The sequence below is a fragment of the Hypomesus transpacificus genome, unplaced genomic scaffold (assembly GCF_021917145.1).
Source record: "Hypomesus transpacificus isolate Combined female unplaced genomic scaffold, fHypTra1 scaffold_62, whole genome shotgun sequence".
NCBI lineage: Eukaryota > Metazoa > Chordata > Actinopteri > Osmeriformes > Osmeridae > Hypomesus > Hypomesus transpacificus.
The window spans coordinates 1,301,045-1,316,714 of record NW_025814035.1 but is presented as its reverse complement, the minus strand read 5'-3'; the positions used below and the strand labels follow the sequence as shown (position 1 = coordinate 1,316,714).

Genomic DNA, 15,670 nt, shown 5'->3' with positions numbered 1-15,670 from the left:
ACGCCCATAGCCACACGCTGTGTATACACGTGCGTGTGTGTGTGTTTGTCTGCATATCAATGTCTAGACTTGCATACGATTTGAGCTTCTCTATGCTATGGTGTTACATATGCAAGGTCTTTTGGTGTGACCCTTTTGTATCTGTGTGCGTGTGTGTCCAACACACGTGTGCGTCGACTCTCCTCTCCCTTTCATACACACTGCCTTTCGAGCGCTTTGACCCGTACTGAGTGTGTGTTCGGTGTGTGTGTGTGTTCTTTCTCCACCAAGGAAAGGCAGCTTGTCAGCGTTCTCTGACAAGCTCAGCTTCTCAAACCCCAGCAGGTCCTCCTCTCTCTATTCCATATCCAACATGTAAGACTGGCCCTCCCAACAGCCCCGGGGCTGTGTACATGTCTCGATGTGTAGGCCTGCTACAGTCTTTGGAGAGAAAAAAAAAAGAAGCTACCCAGCTCTGTTTGTAACCACAGAGAAACTGGCCATCGGGTCATCTGGAAGCTTCCGACATGTTGAGGAGATACACATCCCCAAATGAAGAAAGGGGTTTTAAATTGAGTTCCTCTGTTGTTACAAATGGATTGATTCCAAAATGGCTTCTTTTTTTTTTTAGGAGGGTGTGTTTGCTAATCTGCGTCCACTTTGTGTGTGTGTGTGTGTGCGTGTTGGGGGGTTTGAGAATGTTCCAGTGGGTTGTGTACATGTCTGTATGTGCCAGTGTGTTATGTATGTGTTCATGTATGTGCACGTGTGCATGACCTGTGTGTGTGTGTGTTCCTGTCATTGATAGTCTTCGTTTACTTGGTTTTGGAGAGACGGGTCAGAAAAGCAACTGGAGTTCAGTTCCTATAAGTGTGTGTGGGGGGGGGGCTGCGTGTGTGTGTGTGTTTCAAACAGGAAGGAGCGAGCTCATCTCATCTGTCCATCAGATGGTTCAGAATGGGCACACGCAAACACACACAAGTGCCCACACAAACACACACACCACCACACACAGAAATACCCTCACGTACACTGCACGCACGCACACAACCAACCGCACCTCTCGCATGCACGACCACTCCTACACAACCACCCTCACACACATCCCTCTAAGCGTGCGTATGTGTGTTGCATTTCAGCGGTCGTCTGATGAGAGACCGGTCCCAGTCTAGCTTCTCCGTCTCCTACAAGAACATGAAGAAAAGCCCCTCTCTGCAGTCCCTGGACAACATCTCCATAGATAGCTACATGATGGAGGACTGTGACACCTACAGCCTGCTGGAACGAGGTGACGCACACACGCACACACACACACGCGCACACACACATGCACACACACACATACACGCAGGCAGGCAGGCTCACAGGCAGGACGCTGAGTTTACATTTATTTACATTTACATGTATTCATTGAGCAGACGCTTTTATCCAAAGCGACTTCCGAGAGAGAGCTTTACAAAGTGCATAGGTCACTGGTCGTAACAGCAAGAGAGCCCCGAAAACGTTGCGAGTAGCCAAAACATGAGGCACATATTGTGAACGACCAAAATAAGTGCCAAAGGGAAGAACCATGAGAGCATGTAGATGGAGTTGGAGGACTCTGATTTGTGTGGCTTGAAAAAACCTGTTTCGAAACATCCGTGCTGGCTGGTTTACGGACTCTGAACATTAGGGCGTCACTTTTGAGTCTGTAACACAGAAAGACGCCCACTGCCATTTTTTAAATATTCGGCCACGGGGTATGTTTAGTCCAACGTGTTCGGACTTGGAAAGTGCGCCGAAACCCTTCCGATCGGTCCACAAACATGCAGGAATGAGGACTGGGTACAGAATGAATGCAGCATGGAGCAGGACTGTAACATCGGGTTCCAACAGCAGGAGGCAGCAATGTACCAATGTCAAAAGAAAACCAGAAAAGGACAAATCTTTTGTTCGAAAATACCTTTGTGTCAGCTTAAATACCAGTTATTACCACTCCTATTGAAGTTGTATCTGTGTGTGGGGTACGTGTGTGCGTGTGCGGTGTGCGGTGTGCATACCTGTGTGTTTCTGTGTCTGTGTGTATGCGTGTGTTTGTTTGGTGGGCATGTACATATCAGAAGAATCGGAATCAAAAAAGGGATTTATTCGCCGTGAAAGTTTGCACAGACAAGGAATATACTTTGGCAGGAAGGTGCACACACTAAACACATAGGAACCTAAAATTCAAATATGTGGACTATCTGTGTGTGTGTACAGATGATAATATGATAATTTTATGATCATGTGATAATAACAAAAATGCTAATATGTGGACTAAATATGTGTGTGTGTCCAGATGACGTCTCCATCTCGGGCTACAAGGACGCAGCGCCCCAGCAGAGTGCCGCAGTAGAGAGTGCCAGCGAGGCTATTGGTCCAGAGCAGGACGGGGGCGTGTCCCCGGACACCGTCAGCGCCACCTCCCAGAGCATAGACGAGCCAACTAAGGACATGGTAACACACACACACGGTCCTGATCGGGTCATACACACACGGTCAAGTTTTCAAGTTCCATTTCGGAGAAACTTCTCTGTGTGTAAATATGATGATGATGATGATGGTAGTAGTGATGACGATGAATTGGTGTTGATGATGGCGTATGTGAATGATGAGGATGGTGATGACGATGGTGTGTATAGTGCCAATGATGATGATGGGGGGTGACTGTGTGTGCGTGCGTGCAGGTGTCGGTGCTGGTGCTGCGGGTCCAGGGTGTGTGTGTGGGCGTGGAGGTGGTGGGGGAGAGCACGGCCCTGACTCTGGAGGCCGGCCGGGTCCGCCCCACCCAGCTGGGCAACATCAGCCTCAGACAGTACCTCAGCAACCGCAGCCTTGGTAAGGCTTCTTACACACATACACACACATACATACATACATACATACACACATACACACATACATGCACACATACACACACACATACATACACTTATACATACATACACTCATACATACATACAATCATACACATACATACACACACACATGCATAACTCGCGCACAGACACACACACATATTTAAAGGGGTCATTGACTGGGTTTTTTGGGTTGTTTTTTGGCTGTTCCTAAAGGTCTCCGAATAGGGTATGTAATATTGGTTGGGCTGAAAACGGCCCTGGTGCTGTTCTATATGTTCCCATTTGCACCCTGTGAAATAGCCCTAGAATGAAACGCTAGGTTTTCTCCTTTTATGGTATGCTCCTGAATATATAGATGAGCTGCGCGCTGATTGGTTGGCTTACTACGAGTGAAGCTGCGGAGCAAAGACGCAACAAGGCCAACAGCACTCACTGAAACATCGAAAGTGGAGACTTGAAATACAAATTTACAAATAAATCTATTGTGTCTACACAACACTGTTTTCAACAGATTGACAAGATATAATTTGAAATTATAACGTTAGTTGTTTCCACTTCTGTTTTCGAAGCAAACAAGATCGACTTAAGTGGGTAACGTTAGCACTACAGGTTATCAAACAAACTCGTTATTCAATTCAACTTCAGTTAGCTCTAGCTATCTTGCTGAAACATGGATCTGGACAAACATGCGTCTTGAATTGTAGATTTACATAACAACACAGTTTATTTATTTGAATGAAACACCGTCAGGAACATGAAATAACGTTAGCCCCATTGCCAATAAACTAAATCATCACACATTTTACCGATGCTAGATACAGCCAGGATACGTTAGCATTGCTAATAACGGTTAGCGACAACATCATACTACAGTTTGCGGTTGTGATGAACACAAGGTCGGAACAGCACCTCTTTTCAGCAACAGCTTCATAGCAAATCCTGCTTTACAGGTTTTCAAAACTGTCCTCTGTGAAAAGGTTTGAGCAAATGTGTAATTGAGGGTGGAACTGCACAGGAATCTTCTCATAGTCAAACTTCTCAGCCCATCGAGTGTTTGGTTCATTAGGAAGACTCTGAAAAGTGTCAGCATTTCCTGTACAGCCTGGAACACCGCATTTACGATGGTCCATTTTCAATATCCTTTAAAAACTTCCAAACTTTCTTCTTTGTAATTCCCGTGGAAGTACACAGAGCAGCGCGCAGCTAAACTAGTGTCTGAGATTCTGGGCCAGAACACCAGAGGGCTGGTTTATATGTAAATTTTGGGGCGTCACAAAGGTGATGCTACATTTGTGACGTCACAAATTCAGATTTTTCTAAACCGATTGTTTTATAGCTGCAGTTTCAAGTTCAAGGACTCAGGTGGCTGAGCGGTTAGGGAATCGGGCTAGTAATCTGAAGGTTGCCAGTTCGATTACCGGCAGTGCCAAATGACGTTGTGTCCTTGGGCAAGGCACTTCACCCTACTTGCCTCGGGGGAATGTCCCTGTACTTACTGTAAATCGCTCTGGATAAGAGTGTCTGCTAAATGACTAAATGTAAACGTAATTTGTGAGATTTAGATAGGAAAGAGGTATCAATGGACCTTGAGGTTCACTGTATGTCCATTTTACCCACCGAACTGTCGTTATTCAACTATGACAGGGTAAAATCGATTTTGCAATCAATGACCCCTTTAAACATACCCACACACGCACAGACACACACTCACACATCCACACACATGTATACTATACTCACACACACACACACACACATATCCTTGATGCAAAAGGCAAACAAATGTACAGAAAGTTTTTTTCTCCGTATTATGTGTGTAGACACAAGCACACAGACACACACACACACGCTTTCCCCTTTTTCCTTTAAATCCTTACCTCAGTTGACCCCTCCCCAATCCCCTACAGGTATGGTGTGTTCACTACCAACACACACGGTTTTGAGCAGCCCAGGTAAATGTGTGTGTGTGTCTGTAGTGGTGGACATCAGTGTTCCCGTTCAGTATTCCATTAGTGACATGACATGACAGAGTGTATATCACCCACCCCCCCCCCCAAGACCTCTGACAGGAGGAACACTGGTGGAATCACTGCTCGCATGCCCAAATTGGGGTGTGCATAATAGTGCACGTGTGTATGTACGTATATGTGTGTGTGTACAACCATGGTATTGACACGTGTCCACTGTGTTCTCCTATAGCTGTGAGTCACAGCTTGTGACCTTGTGACTAACGCGTCTGATGTCATGTTAACAGGCCTTGTTTTCAAGGCGTTCCACAGCATGCACAGAGCAGGCAGCTTACCCGACGTGTGTTTCTAACGACCCTTTCGACCTGTGTCTGTGCATGGCCCTCTTTTGTGTGTGTGTGTGTGTCGCTGTGTGTGCCTTCCAAACATCCAGCACTTTCTGGTATTTCCTGGGCATGAATTTAGGACCGTGATTCCAAAATGCATAGCCCGAGACATGCAGCACGGCGGACAGCTGGAATTGGCATTAATGGAGTGTTTTCTTCCAATAGCAACTCAATTTGAACTTAGCATGTGTGTGCATGTGCATACACACCCACAGTTATATATGAAATCGAAAAGGGCCCCTTTCCTCTTTGTGTGTGCTGCACACATCCTTGTATAGAACCCAGTCCCCCGCCTCTGTACCTCACTGTATTTATCCCCTATGTCCCCCCCAACCTCCCCATTTTCCCCTCTCTTCCTATCTTCACCGTCACCCCTCTCCCCCTACTTTTCTCTCATCTCCTTTTTCTCTCCCCTCTCCACCACTCTCTGCCTTTACCGCTCTCTCTCCTCTCTCTCCTCTCTCCCCCAACTTCTTTCTCATCTCCTTTCTCTCTCCCCTCTCCACCACTCTCTGCCTTTACCGCTCTCTCTCCTCTCTCTCCTCTCTCCCCCTACTTCTCTCTCATCTCCTTTCTCTCTCCCCTCTCCACCACTCTCTGCCTTTACCGCTCTCTCTCCTCTACCTCCTCTCCCTCTCCTCTCTCTCTGTTTCTCTCCTCTGTCTTTCTCTCTCCTTTCTTTCTACCTCTCTCCTGTCTCTCTACCTCTCTTCTGTCTCTCTACCTCTCTTCTCTCTACCTCTCTCTTTATCTCTTCTCTCTTTACTTCTTTCTACCTCTCTCTCCTTCCACTGCAGCAGGTTTGGCCGTCTCAGTCGGCTGGTTTGGTCAATGAGAGAGAACACCAGCTTACCCCGGCCTTTCTCTCTCACACACACACTGACACACACACACACAGATACACACGCACACAGGAGTAATCCTCTACTCTCTCTCTTCCACTCCTTTTCCTTACTCCCTCTTTCTTTCTCTCTTCCATACCCAGTCTCTCTCTTTCTCTCTCTCGCTTCCTTCTCCATCTCTTTTCCGTTGCTCCCTATTACTCGTCTCCCCAACTCCTATAGGGGGTTGAGCTTCATCTCATCTGATAGTGTGTGGGTGTGTGTGTCTGCGCACAAGCGCTTGTAAAGCGCAGTGGTGGCTTGCCGGCCTTGAAATCGCTTTATGGGATTCATTCCTGGCTGAGCCCCTCCCAAATTCACAACATTCACAAACATTCTCATTTTTATTTTCGTTTTTGGCCAGAGCATTTCCTTACCTGACAGGGAGATTCATTTGACATCACCAACAAAGATAATGAAAAGCAATGCTTACACTATATTCATTGTATGTGTTGCCGTATGGATTTGTTGATAAATTGTTGGTAAAACTCATAATTGCTGTAATCCATCCTCCATTGGTGGCGGTCATAATTCTGTCTCAGCCTCTCGGTCTCCCGGGATATGATGCATTCGACGTCATGAAGTAAGGAAAATCTTTTCAGTTTTCTCTCTGAAACCTAGTTAATCCCCACCTTTCCCTTCTCTCTATCCACCGGCTATGCTCCTCCCCCTTCCCCCCTCTTCCCCCCCCTCCCCCCCTCTCCCAGGCGGAGGTCTGGAGCCGGAGCCGGGCTCGGCGGCGGGCACCTCCCCCCCCCACCCCGAGGTGCGTGCCCGGCTGGAGACGGGCCCGCGGGCCGCCGCCCACTCCCTGCTGGCCGAGCGCAACGGCTTCCTGCAGCTGCGTCTCCACGGCTACCGGGCCAGCTTCCTCATGTCCACGCTGCGGAACCTGGCCCACTTCCTGGAGGACGACTCGGCGCCGCAGGTGCTGCCCATGGAGATCAGCGTCCGGGACACGCACGTCGACATCAAGGTGCGTGTCGGGAGCGCTTGGGAAACCGCGCCTGAATCGCTTTGCGTTCCTCCCCCGGGGGGACGGGGGGGGCAAATACCGCCAACTAGCCGTCCGAGATATGAGCCAGCCAATCACACGCACACACTCACCCTTGGGATTTCTCCGATAGGACGATGGTCCCCGGGACAACGCCTCCGACCCGGGGCCCAGCCCCATCACCCTCCATGTGGACAGTCTGGTCATACACAGACGAGATGACGGAGCCTTCTCTATAGGAGGTACTGAACACACACTCTTACTGTAGGCTCCCCCCCCCCCCACACACACACACACAACACACACTTAACATATGTATGTAAACCTAAACAGACCCACATGGATGGTCACTTTGAGTATGTTCACTCAACATGCACTTAGAGTATTTAACCACTCTTTCTCTCTCTCTCTCTCTCTCTCTCTCTCTCTCTCTCTCTCTCTCTCTCTCTCTCTCTCTCTCTCTCTCTCTCTCTCATACATAGTGGACAATGCTTCCGAGGGCAGGTCCAAGAACAACGACTTGTTGATTGACAGTCCTCTGAGCCAGTTACCCGAGGCCCTGCGTGCGGTCAGCAATGTTCCAAAGGCTACGCAGACCTCCCCTGGCCCACCCACCAGCCCCCGCCCTTCAAGCAGAGAACAGGTACGTGTCCCCCGGTATGCACACACACACACACACACACACATGCACTTTAAGGGGATCTCTCTCTCCTAAACCTTGTGTGCTCCTCGCAGCTGCTGATCGAGGAGAACGAGTGCTTGAAAGTGGAGCTCTCCCGAGCCAAGATGGCATTGGCGGACGCCCAAATGGAGAAGGACTCGCTGTTGCACCGAATGAAGAGCCTGAAAGTGAACACCAGCTAGGCTAGAGGCTAGGCTAGCTGGAGGCCCCCCAGCCCACCAGTAGGTCCGAGCTGCCACAAGGGTGTAGCGGGGACGGAGGGAGGCCTGCTCGCTTCCAGCTGCCTTGAGGAAGGCCGGTGTTGACGGGATGAAGACACAAGGGGGGTGGTGGGGGGGGGGGGGGGGGGGGGTGGAGGTGGGTGGGTGGGTCCCAGTCTTATTAAGGTTATTTTTCTGCTACGCCCCCCCTCATTCCCATATTGTAGAGCATAGCACTACCTTGCTCGTGACAACAACAACAAAATTGAGAGATATAAAATAAATACTTGAAGATGACTGTGGCGCGGTCCTCCCTTTTTGGACCGACGGTCGTCGTTATTTGAGTTTGGAAGTGTTTAGCTGTTGCGACGCCCCAAGCTGCGGCTGCCTATCACAAGATTCCCAGAGAGGTTTTGCGTCGGAGAGGAGGGGGCGCGGAGGAGCGGCAGGGTTCGAAATCCCCCCAAATAACAGTGCTTTGGTAGAAGTCAGCCCCCCCCCCCCCTCTCACCCCTCCCACACACACACCTGATTAGGGGCTTGCTGCACCATTCACATTCTTCGACTCTATAGTAACATGCAAACCGTGTGGGGGCGGTGGGCGGTGTATCCGATCGACTTGATTCAACTGTATACTCGAGGTGTGGAGACGCGCTGAATGTCATATCTTCAGAGGAATGTCTTACAAAGAGAGACCAATTTTGCACTGCACACGAACTGAAACGCGTCGTTGAGCACGTTTTGAGCGGGGAGGTCGAGGCGAGCTTTTCATCAATTGTCCTTTTGAGTGTGTACGGTCGTGTACATACAAACGAATGTGAAACGCATACACCCGATGATTTTTTTTACGACAGGATTCTCCAGGGTTACGCAGTGTTTTCATGTGTGTGCGTGTGTTTGATCCAAGTGTTTGGTTTGTTTACTTTCTCGTGCAACCTCAACAAGCGTTTCATGAAATACAATAAGTTCACCTTTTCATATCCCTCAATCATTCCTGATGACCACAAAAATGTCTCATTTCACTGGCTTTCCCCCTATTTTTCTACATGTAAATAGCTACCTACATGTGCACTTTGGAATCTAACCCGCTGTAAATATGACTCGCATCTCCCACACATTAAGTACCTCTCAAACTGGTCATAGAACACATGCCGGTCAACTCTTAAACAACCAATGAGGGGAGAGAACACTAACTTGGCGTACGAGCCAATATGAAAAAAAAAAAAAAAGAAAGAAAAAAAAGAATCGCTTCTATGCTGTCGGCTATGTCCCCTCATCTCTGACCAATGCAGGATCAAAACAGGCACGTGCAAGCTGCCTGGCTATATACAGTCCTACATGTGTGTGTGCGTGCGTGTGTATATTTGCATAACCATCCTTGTGTCATCTTCCCTATACCTGCTGCTACTCTGTTCTGTGTGCCGCTGTGTGTAGGAGGAGTCATTGGGCACTGTCTCCACGTAGATCCGAGAACAGTAGAAGGATACATGCTTTGCTGTCTGGAAAGAACAGGATTTGGCTCATCGCCTACATTATTGGCCACTAGCCCTATTGGCCACTAGCCCTTTCAATAGGATTGGTGTCCTTCATTGTTGTTGTTGTTTTTTTTATAACCAGGAACTACTCTTGGATTTAGACTAGTCCTATCCCCAGTCGATAGTCCAGTCTAGTCCAGCTGAATGTCTCTCCCAGTTGCCCAGTCCCATTGCTGTTTTGAACATGCATCCATAGAACACAAGTAGTTATCGGCACAACTACAGCAGCAAGACTTGAAATGGAAAGGGTGGAGGATTAAAAAAAAAACTTGATTGTACTTAAACATTTATATATATATATATATATATATATATAAGAACTCTTTTGGAGTTTGCTCTTCCCCCTTCACCTACAATAAACCCCTCTCCATCGCAATACAGACTCTCATTTCACAATGCTCCTCCGCCTATCCAGGGAGCTCCGTCCCCAAGGCCCTGTGCAGAAAACCTTCTCATGTAATATGTCTGTCAGAAGCTGCTGAATTACTGAAGAAAAATAAAAGGACATCCTATCAAGCCTGTCGCCTCTTTTTAATCCAAAGGGTCTGCTCGTGTCTCGTTGTTCAAGCTCCTGGGTTTGAAACTTGTTCTGTGTGCTCTAGAATACATGTTTCCCCTGCTTCAAACACACCTGATTCAAATGAAGGATCATTATTGTACTGTAGATCTTGATCATGACCAAGTCATTTGAATGAGTCAAGTGTGTCGGAGCAGGGAAACGTGTAGGACAATGTTTCTTAACCTTGGTCCTCAGGGACCCCTGTATTGCATGTTTTTGATGTTTCCCTGCGCGAACACACCTGATTCAAGTGGGTCATTTTGACGCTCAGTAGAAGCCTGATAACAACCATTCATTTGAATCAGTGTTGAAGCCGTGGAAAAGAACAGAGCATACAGGAAAGTGGGCTTTGAGGACCAGAGTTGGAGATCATTAAAGTTTCTAAATGGGAAAAAGTTCAATCGTCATATAAACCCAGTCATACTTGTTCCATGGTTTTACAAAACAAAGGCAGGAGTAAAGGAGCCCATTGCGTATTATTATATTTATAGACATTATATTTTCCAACACTGCTCCAAGACATGGGATTAATCTTAATTGTCACTAAGCCTAGGAAGATATATTTACATATAACTCTGGAACTGGAAATGCTTATTCATTTAGTAAAAAAGACTTCAGAAACTTGTTCTCAGCATCTTCATGCCTCATGTCTGCCCTGCCAGATTTGTTGATTGTTGCTGACGAACAGAACAAGGCTGACACCTACAGGCAGGTGGGCAAGTATTGCAGATATCCACAGTAACAATGTCTAAATCCAGTGTGAGAAAGGGTCCCTTTTAAAATGTGTTGCGGTGAAGTTGAGGATTTCATACGGATTTTGGTGTGTATTCTCTCGCGCGATTGTAGACTGATAATCTCAGTACTCAATCATAAACACGGGCCTAGAATACAGTGTAATCGAGAGAGGGAGGAGCATCTGTGTTGTGGGATGTGTTTATCTGAGTGTGCGACTGAAACGGACAAGAGAGAGGTTGTGGGAGAAAAACATTGGCTCGTGAGATCAGTTTGAAGCTCTGGCACAGACAGAACACCGTGTCTGTGTCCAACGCCCAGCAGCTGTGTAGCGACCCTATTTCCTCTCTCCCCCTCTTTCTCGTGGACGCAATCTTTTTTTAGTAGGCTATAGAATGCTAGGGCATACTATTCCATCGTTTCCTAGATAACTAGGCATAACTAATGGGTCTGGGAAAATATAGTGGTTTATATCACAACATGCGCCGTTGGCAACCACAGGGTGCTTAGAGAGATGAACAGAGGGGGTGTGTCTCTTTTCCAAGACTGTCAATGGACAGCAAAAGCCTTTAAAAAACATAGACTCCGACGCGTTGCTTGTGTTGTTCATTCACATACACGTACACAGACCATATAAGTCGGCTTTTAAGTGTTGTGTTTGTTTGACTTATCAGTGACATTCCCGAATGGACTAGAAAGGCAAAGCAAATGCCACCGTCCATTTCAAGTTGTTAAAATGGACACGCATCAAATGTAAAAACTCAGCCTAATGTAACATATATTTTAGACAAATAGAAATGAGAAACAACATTTGAGATGTTTTCAACACACAAAGCCCTCGTCTCCCGTTGGAGTGAGAGGTTTGTCATCCACGCCCATACTGTAGCTACAAAGAGCGCTGTCCCTTGCCAAGGAGTAGCGCTCGGCAGCGAGTGCGGTTCGAGAGAAAAGTGGAGAGAGAGACTGGGATGCGTCTACTCGGTTGGAATAGACTACCAGCCAACAAAAGACACACACAGCTACTTTGAACACAAGAAAGTGTGTGTGCAGACTGAGGCGTAGAAAAAGAAACGGACAGAGGAGCCGAACCGGGATTTATAAGCAACCGGCTAGTTCGGGGAATCCTCGCATCGTTCCCTTTAAAAGCTGCACCAAACACTGATAGCGAAATTCGTTATCTACTGTTCTTCATTCTAACCTTCAATTCGAGAATGTACTTGGGTTGCAACTGATTCCTGCGAGTCAAATCTGCTCTGCAGCAATATACCCTAGCTACTGTTATTCGCCGTTCAAAGATTGCCGTCTCCGGGAACATGCAGTAAAGGAAAACCGTCAAATGTGTTTCTGCGCGAGACAGTAACGGGGGGATCCCCATTGCCGTCAATTTCTCTGAATGAACCGTGTGGATTATAAATCCGTGATTTAAACTTCGGTCGGGATGGGGAAGGAACAAGAACTACTCGATGCCGCTCGGACGGGAAATGTCGTTCTGGTGGGGAAATTATTAAGTGGGAGAAAGGGAATACTGGGGACAGCCTCCGGTTCCATACCTTTGCCCAACCTACTAAGGTAAGCGACGTCAACACGTCTATTGCTCTTGATGTGTTAACAGTGGCTGTATATGGTCCTTCGACCCTGGGCAAAATGTAAAGCTGGTCTGTTGAGCGACTTAAGCCGTTATCCTACAATGCTGAACCGTTAGATGAGAAAAATGCCACTTTATGACAACTTGAAATGTAACTATGTCAGGCAATTATGGCTGCAGTGCACAACCTTGGCTGGTCAGTAATTTCCTCCGAGCCCAGTATTTCCCTCGGAGGCCAGTTACTGTCCGGCAGTCCATAGCATGTAGCTATGGTGAAATATTGACAGCTGTCAAATTGTTGTGTAGCCTACTTTCACTGCGACATGATTAAATGACGGGCGTGGTGGCATTCTCTCAAGCCGAGAGAAGTTTTGGTTCATGTGAACCATGTTGGAAACCTGCCACTGTGTTTATAGGCCTATAAGGTGGCCTCTATATCTAAACCGAACAGGATGAGCTGAGGCTTCATTGAACATGCTCTTATACGAAGTTACATAAGCACTAGAAAACTCTGCAACTCATCATTATTATTCAGCTGTGTTGAATACGCTGTGTTGAATACAGTTAGCTTCCAAAAGGGCAGTTTCCTGCAAGACGTACACATTGCAACGAGGGGTTCGACCTTTCCCATCATTATTTCTTCCTGGGTGAGAACGGGCTGAGCCAGATAATTAGTTGGATCAAAGTCTAGGGCGTAGAGTGGATGCGCCGCCTCCGGCCGCAAGTTAAGGCTATTGTGCTCCGCAGCAGGGTGAGATTTAGCCCGAGGCAGGTTGTGTCCCGTTAAAAAGGAAACGGAGGTGGTGTCTAGTGAAGGCTAGGTTAATTTAGAGCAATTCCTGTGCGTGTCATATGTGGATGAGCACGCATAGTTTACCATTTCTAACTGTTGACTGTGGTTCTTCAATAGGCTATTATAAGTGTTGCTTTTTGGAGGTGGGTGTCTTTCTCCGGGGAAATGCAGCACTTTTCTCGTCAAGCCTTTATTGGGTCACGTTTATTGGTCCATGTAGTGATGTCTGTAAAACAGTGGGTGGGCCAATGACGGTCCAGCTGGTCTGGTCAAGGTCTTGTGAATACAGGCCTATCACTATTTAAAGTAAGTGTATGTTTGTGTGGCAGCTCATTTAAGGCATGGCAGACTATCTGAATGCTGTATGCTCGAATGATGAGGCACCAGTAGCTAATTGTCCACACATAGCTCGATGTCTGAATGATGAAGACACCAGTGGCGACTCATCACATTTATGGAGACTGTGTAAACAAGGAGGTCAAAGAGCATTTGAGTGAGCAGGCTGATGTTATGGGAATATTCCCCTCCAAGTGGACTGCATATTTTCCCATCTCAAAGCCTTCAAGCGTTTCATAGCATTCCAAAGCCGTGAGGCCCTTTTCAGTAGTTGGGCTGCTCAACACCCAACTGGGACACACAAACACACACCCGCACAAACACACGCACACACACGCGCATAAACACACACTCAAAAACAGAGGGGACGCAGATACAATTTTCCTGAGGCGCAAAGCCGCTGTGGTTTGTTGATGGTGAACAGGGCATTCAGACACACACACACATGTGGAAAATCGATAGTAGATGATCTCATGCAGTTTAATGGGTCATATTTCCTATGAACTAGCTATAGATACTCCATTTAGAGGATGGTCTGTGCATCCTCAGTGTCTGGCTTCCATCCCATAATACTGATGATGATGAAGACAGATTTACAACGCTATTATGTTAGCTTACAGTTAACCCTATGGTGACTTGGAGGAACAATGGCAAAATGGTCACATATTGAGTTTGAGGACAGTCATTGCGATACCGGTGGTCACGCAAACTACCATGGTCCATGGTTACTGACTCTGTGAATCTAACCGGCTCGCTAGCAGGTTTTCCATAACAAACTGCATTTCTACCTATCCTCTCTCACTTTCTGAGCCTGATAGAGTTGGCAGACATGGGGTGTCCTTTCCTGGTTCAGCCGACCGATTTCAAACACAATTTAATTCGCTTAGCTATACATCGGTAGTCCCTGAACTGTTGTATTGTGGGTTAAACAAGGGGAGTTTCTATAGCCTTGTGCATTGTGCTCAGCAAGCTAGAAAAAAAAAGGGATATGAATGTGCCTGTGCCCCAGTAGAGTTTTATGTCCAACAACGCCTCTGTACAGCCGTGTTGCTTTTTTCCGGAATATGTGCTCAGATTGACCATAAACGCATCATAAAACCTATATCTGAAGTGTGGTGAAGTAGGACAACGTTGTTTGTCGCCGGATTCCATGATGGATCCTAGTATCGGAGTTCCATTGATGTTGTCTTTCAATAGTGCGCTTCACTCAGAGTGGACGTACTCCGAGTTGATTGAACAAATTCAAATCAGCTTTTCTGTAACCGCAAAGTCAGCGTTTCCCATTTTAGGGTAAATCAACTCAGAGTGAACTTGGGTTCAGTTCACAGTTTGTTGAACCCGCTTTCTGGAATACCCAGATGAGGGAAGGAAGTGGTTTGATGAGTTACCATGATGATGATGATGATGATGATGATGACGGTGATCCTGATGCTGTTGGGCAATGAAAAGGAGACTGAACACCAGGCAGATGAGTCTTGCAGAGATATCCCAATAGCTGATAATAGTAGGCTCTCTCCCCCACTTATCAAGTGTCATCAAAGGGGTGTTCAAAACACACACACACGCACACACACACACACACATACATACATATATACACACACACACACACGGAAATACCCCTTTGAAGAGTGAGTGGGGATGAGAATACATATGTCGTACGCCTTCTCAAACAAACACTGCTGAAATGATACGAGGTAGAAGTTCACATACACACACGCTCGTCGGCTGTTTAAATTGGCACGTGGAGTCAGAGACAGCTTCCTCAGTGTTTATTTTATGATGTGTTCTGCTGCTCGTTTTGGAGCCTGCAACCAACCAACCTTGTACTCACAGGATGTAGCCGTGTGTGTGCGTGTGCAGCAAGGGTGTGTTTACAGTTCTGTATTTTCACACAGCTTTTCATGCTTTGCCATGGCGTAATGGGAGTCATGCATGTTGGAGATGCAAAAAATGAAAGACGGCAAAATGTTTTTATTTATTCATGGGAAAGTCTTCTTATGACCTCAACGCATTGTCATAAATGTATTCTCTGAGGTGACCTCAGTCACCTTAGTCAGACCTTCTCTTTTTTACCTGAGTACAGTACATTGTGATCCTCAAAACCGCTTGAGTCTGGCTGGGGTGTGTGTGATAAACCCATCATTGTGAAGGCAAAATAC

General features: G+C 46.9%; 2 protein-coding genes across 3 annotated transcripts in view; both read left to right on the top strand.

The window, feature by feature from the left end:
* Nucleotides 1–10,019, top strand: part of uhrf1bp1l (UHRF1 binding protein 1-like) — a 31,299-nt gene extending 21,280 nt beyond the window's left edge. The window contains exons 16-23 of one of the 2 annotated variants that reach the window (XM_047017681.1): nucleotides 271–354; nucleotides 1,119–1,267; nucleotides 2,297–2,454; nucleotides 2,685–2,835; nucleotides 6,800–7,068; nucleotides 7,220–7,328; nucleotides 7,569–7,729; nucleotides 7,822–10,019. In XM_047017681.1, the coding sequence (XP_046873637.1) occupies nucleotides 271–354; nucleotides 1,119–1,267; nucleotides 2,297–2,454; nucleotides 2,685–2,835; nucleotides 6,800–7,068; nucleotides 7,220–7,328; nucleotides 7,569–7,729; nucleotides 7,822–7,950 (1,210 nt within the window). In that variant the 3' untranslated portion in view covers nucleotides 7,951–10,019. The remainder of the gene's footprint in view (nucleotides 1–270; nucleotides 355–1,118; nucleotides 1,268–2,296; nucleotides 2,455–2,684; nucleotides 2,836–6,799; nucleotides 7,069–7,219; nucleotides 7,329–7,568; nucleotides 7,730–7,821) is intronic. The other variant, XM_047017679.1, reaches the window with a different exon arrangement.
* A 1,692-nt stretch (nucleotides 10,020–11,711) lies between these two features.
* Nucleotides 11,712–15,670, top strand: part of anks1b (ankyrin repeat and sterile alpha motif domain containing 1B) — a 204,525-nt gene continuing 200,566 nt past the window's right edge. The window contains 1 exon segment of the mRNA XM_047017696.1: nucleotides 11,712–12,363. Within this exon segment, the coding sequence (XP_046873652.1) occupies nucleotides 12,233–12,363 (131 nt within the window). The 5' untranslated portion in view covers nucleotides 11,712–12,232.